This window comes from Larimichthys crocea, chromosome XV (genome assembly GCF_000972845.2).
Source record: "Larimichthys crocea isolate SSNF chromosome XV, L_crocea_2.0, whole genome shotgun sequence".
Taxonomy (NCBI): Eukaryota; Metazoa; Chordata; class Actinopteri; family Sciaenidae; genus Larimichthys; species Larimichthys crocea.
Window position 1 is genome coordinate 20,405,958 of NC_040025.1, and position 4,527 is coordinate 20,410,484.

Genomic DNA, 4,527 nt, shown 5'->3' on the forward strand with positions numbered 1-4,527 from the left:
CTGGTGGCGGAGGCACTTTGTGCTCAATTACGTGGCGGTGGAGATGACATGAGACAGCGGCATGCTTCCCTCTGGGGTCACCACTTTCCCATATCAACACAAGCACTGGGTCAGTCTCCCAGCTACACCCCCCCTCCCCCCATCCTGCCTACCCCACCACCCCACCCCGGGCTCTTTCTCTCGCAGTCTATTCCTCCACCTGCTCCCCGGAGACACACTCATTGTCCCCACGGCTATAAACACTTCATTGAGCATGTGGCAGCCCTGCGTTCCTCAAAGCCCTTCCCAGCGCTCTCATTGGCCCAGGGACTGTGAGAAACTCCAACAAGCCCAAGACCCACACATTCATATGGAGATTTGGGTGTATAAATACAGGGCAGAGGCAGAGGAGAAGGCAGCTCAGATTCAACTGGCTCTTCAAACCGAGCAGGAACGCTCTGACTCTACAGCTATGGCACCCACTGTGTTTGGACAAGCAAGCTTTTCTAAGGAACACCTGACTCCAGCTCATAAGGTAAACTTGATTTCTAGAAAGCTGCATAACCTCCTTGTTCAATTGTGTTCATACAACTTTTAAAAACTTTGAGTCTTTATATTAAATGTTTTTTTTCTCTCTCTTTTCCTCAGCTGAGAAAGCCAATGGTGGAGAAACTGCGCAGAGACCGCATAAACACCAGCATCGAGCAGCTGAAATCCCTGCTGGGTCCTGAGTTCCTCAGGCAGCAGCCCGACTCCAAGCAAGAGAAGGCCGACATCTTAGAGATGGCCGTGTCCTATCTGAGAGTCTGGCAGCAGCAGAAGCAGCAGCAGCAGCAGCAGCAGGCCAACATGACCTCCGGCTTGATGACAGCCGGTGATGGCTACTCCCGGTGTGTGCAGGAGGCCGTCAGCTTCCTGTCCCACTGCGAGGTCCAGACTCAGGCCCACAGACGACTACTCAACCACTTCCAGGGTCTGCAGGCGTCCAGCAGGACCAGCCACAGTCCCTCCACCCTCTCCCCTCCTGGCTCTCCGCTCCATCAGGTCAACTCCAGCAAGGGTGTGAGCCAGGCCAATGGTGCTCTGTGGAGGCCCTGGTAGGATGGAGGCAGAAAAAAGAACTACGTCTGTGAACGTCATGGACAGAAAGTTGAAGACTTCACTGAAGTCTGTTTCCTTTTGCTTTGGCAGGAGATTCAATATTGTTGAGTTTTATACTTGTGGTGGTGAAATGGGCACAATGTGCCAGTACTCCTTTGGAGGGAGTGAAATGATTCAGGTTTTACTGAATATGTACACCATGTGTATGCACACTATACACAGTGTTTCCTCTGTGATTGTGTGAATTATTCCTGTTGGGAAAAACATGTCCTGAAAATGTGTTTGTTTTGCAAACATCACTGAATTATCTCGCTGTACACCCACATTGGGTTGAAAATATTTAAGTGTCTGAGACACTGTTTGATCATGTGTTTAAACTACTGTCTATCTTTGATACTGGGTATCACTGACTGATACATTTCATCAGCTTGGTGTTAATGAATCAACAACATCCCATAAATGGATCCCATGGATCCACTTTTACTGTAAATCGTATTATGATTATACTTAATTATGACTATGTGTAACCATTATTTGGCCTATGTGTGAAGGAGTGTTACTGTTGGACTTGTATCTGTTCATAATAGATGTTTTATCTTTAAATTATACCTTTTATAAAGGCATTTTATGTTGACATCAGTCTTTGCTAAAAGAATCTGTTGAATTGCTTCCCTGAGAAGTTTGACTTTGAAAACAATAAATGGAAAACTTCACATGAAGTTTTGAAAACATAAACAATAGTTGTGCTTTTACTTTCTTTTTTTTCAGAAAACACTTGTCAGAGGACAAGTACATATAAAGTGTAGTTTGTGTGTTAAGGCTTACATTTAGTCTTAAATGATTGAATGAATAATCAGGTAATAAAGCAGGTAGTGTTTGTGTTAGGTTTGAATCCAGCTCCATTACGGACTACAGACTTGAGTCCAGTCAGTTTTATTTGCTCAAGGGAACAACGGCACAGAAATCAAGGTTAGATTCTGTTCAGGTAATACCATAAATGAGATACTTAGACAGATAGCTTACTCCAACTCTGCACATTCACTTTGTTGCATTTAGGCTCCACAAGACTTATTTTGGGGGATTGAAGATTGTTTCAATATATAATATTCTCTCTATATACTCAGGTCTTAAGAGGTTCAATATTAGTAAAGCTGAACAGTGGTGCTGCCCATTAAATTTGAAATTATAGTCTATAATATAGTCTATGAGTAAAGGATGTAAATGTGTGTATTAACACACACTGATTTATTTTCAGTGGGGATTATTCATATTGATTCACTAATTCATCTTAGTGGCCTGAATTTACATTTTTTGACTAAAGTGCAGGTGTTTTTTTGTTTTTTTGTAATATACTTTGTTCACAGTATTTCTCACATGGATCATTAAAGTTTCACTTTATCTGACCTTTCTGGTGCACAGGTGTTCGAAAAAACTGAAAAACTGGAGTATGGAGACACCCCCGCAAGTCACATGTCCCACTTTTGTTGTGGTGGTCGTGGCATGCTGTCTAGTGCTTAAATTATGTCTGAAGTGCCACAAAAGTCTTTCACAACTATTTGTGTGTGCAGAAGTTGTGGAGAATGTGGCATGCCTGGGACTTTCTCAGGGTCTAGTTGGCCTGGCCAGATGGTCTGGCTGGAGCTGCCTCCCCTCCCCCTTCAACAGGAGATCAAACACCGTAGCTAATGTGATGTGTAACAAGACACACTTCTATTGTTCCCATCTCGGGGCCAGTGAATAGGCACAGAGTGTGGGAAACGAGAGATACCACACTCACAGAGAGATGGCTGACGGGAAGCCGCTCTGTGCCGCCGCAGGTCTGAGCGATGGCCGAGACTTTATGGCAGGAATTCAGAGCTGCTTGTGGGAGGGGAACTCGTCTTCACACACACTTGTAGACAAAGACCCCCAGCAGCCGTGTAGTGCACACTAACTTTTCAGAGGAGGCACAAATTCACACAAACATGTCGACAATGAAATCAATGGAGAGGACAGATAATAAAGCCAAACATGGATGTGGCTTGACAGGTGCTGCAATAATGACAAGATAGATACAGGCATGATGTTTACTCAGATATACTTAAATATGCAAATTCAGAGCAAGAAAAGTATCCGACGGGGTGCTGTTTCTTACTTTAAATAGATGTGATGCAGGTGCCTTGATAGATAGTGACAAGAACAATATCAACAGGTCACAAACCTGCTCAGAAAGGTCCAGGAGGGACTAATGTACTTACATGTACTTACTTGAGTGCTGTTGTATCACATGAATGGAAGGTGATGCTTCCTTATTCAAACAGTCATCATAAACATGTTGTCCTGTTTTAATGATAATAGAAGGAGCACGTGACCCTTTCATTGCTCTCAAAGTATGAATATCACAAAACTGGTGATACTGTTGGTACTGAATTAACCAACAGGTACCTATTAATGCATTATGAGTTCAACACTCATATAAGGCCCATTTTACTCAATAAGTACTTTTTCTGTGCACTTTACTAGTACTTGTTTGCTTTGCCTGTTGCAGACCTGGGATGGAAACATTGCCAGTGTGTGGATACTCTTTCTTTAACTTTTGCTTGACATATCTGAATGGGGAACTTGGCACGGAGTATTTCTGTTGTGGTATTTCTACTCTGACTTAATTAAAACTTTGAGTACTTCTTTTAGCATTATAGACGGCTGTCTGAAAAGCTTAAATTAAAAGAGTCAACAGAGACTAAAGGCACATAGACTCTCTCTGTGCCAAGCAGCGAAGCCCAGTTGACTTGATTTTTCCCAGATGGACCGAGACACAGACTTTCTGTTTGTCCTGCAACAAAAGATCAATTAACATTCCCAGTGGAGCATTGAGGAGCGGCATGGCTTTTGTAGCTCATTTACCCTGATGTTGAGGACTGGTGGGAAACTGGGGAGACGGGACTACTCACACTGCACCCACAAGGCAGGCTTCACATCTGGGGCCAGCCAGTGATGGAGGCCCTCAGAGGCACACTGCCAGCCCGCTCATAATGCCATTAACTTGACACTAATTTGACACAGTTCATTTACAGCAGGGTCTGCAGACCCTTTGGGGAAGTAAGACAAGAGTTTTTCAGTTTCTCAGTGACTAATATGTGACTAAAAACAACAAGTAATCCAAATGTGATCAGCCCAAATAACTCATGGATTAAATATCCATCATTTCAAATGAAGGACAGTTGCCAGAAATGTTAAGACTGACACTTGTGTTTAGGCCAATTTGGATATTTTGAGATATATTCTTGACTTGTTTCCAGGCCCATGCACATATAATACCTTTCAGCTCATGCAGTTGTTTTTATGACTTTCTTTCTTTCTCTCTTATCAAATACACTGAAGTCATGTGGAAACACGGTTAAAATGTCCTGGCCCGTGGCGTTGGGGGTTGACAACAACCTAAATCAAAAAGTCACGCTGCGCATCATT

General features: G+C 43.3%; 1 protein-coding gene across 1 annotated transcript; it reads left to right on the forward strand.

Annotated features, from left to right (window-relative positions):
• The first annotated feature begins 334 nt into the window (after positions 1-334).
• On the forward strand, positions 335-1,815 carry LOC104926421 (transcription factor HES-5). The gene is made up of 2 exons (XM_010740276.3): positions 335-514; positions 628-1,815. The coding sequence occupies exons 1-2, from the start codon at positions 350-352 to the stop codon at positions 1,078-1,080; spliced, it is 618 nt and encodes a 205-aa protein (XP_010738578.3). The 5' UTR covers positions 335-349; the 3' UTR covers positions 1,081-1,815.
• Positions 1,816-4,527: the final 2,712 nt, after the last annotated feature.

Excerpts from the sequence above, each read along its gene's own strand:
- LOC104926421 (XM_010740276.3), top strand. The coding sequence starts at position 350 with ATGGAGATTTGGGTGTATAAATACAGGGCAGAGGCAGAGGAGAAGGCA. Across the intron at positions 515-627 it reads ACCTGACTCCAGCTCATAAG|CTGAGAAAGCCAATGGTGGA; the intron begins GTAAACTTGATT and ends TCTTTTCCTCAG.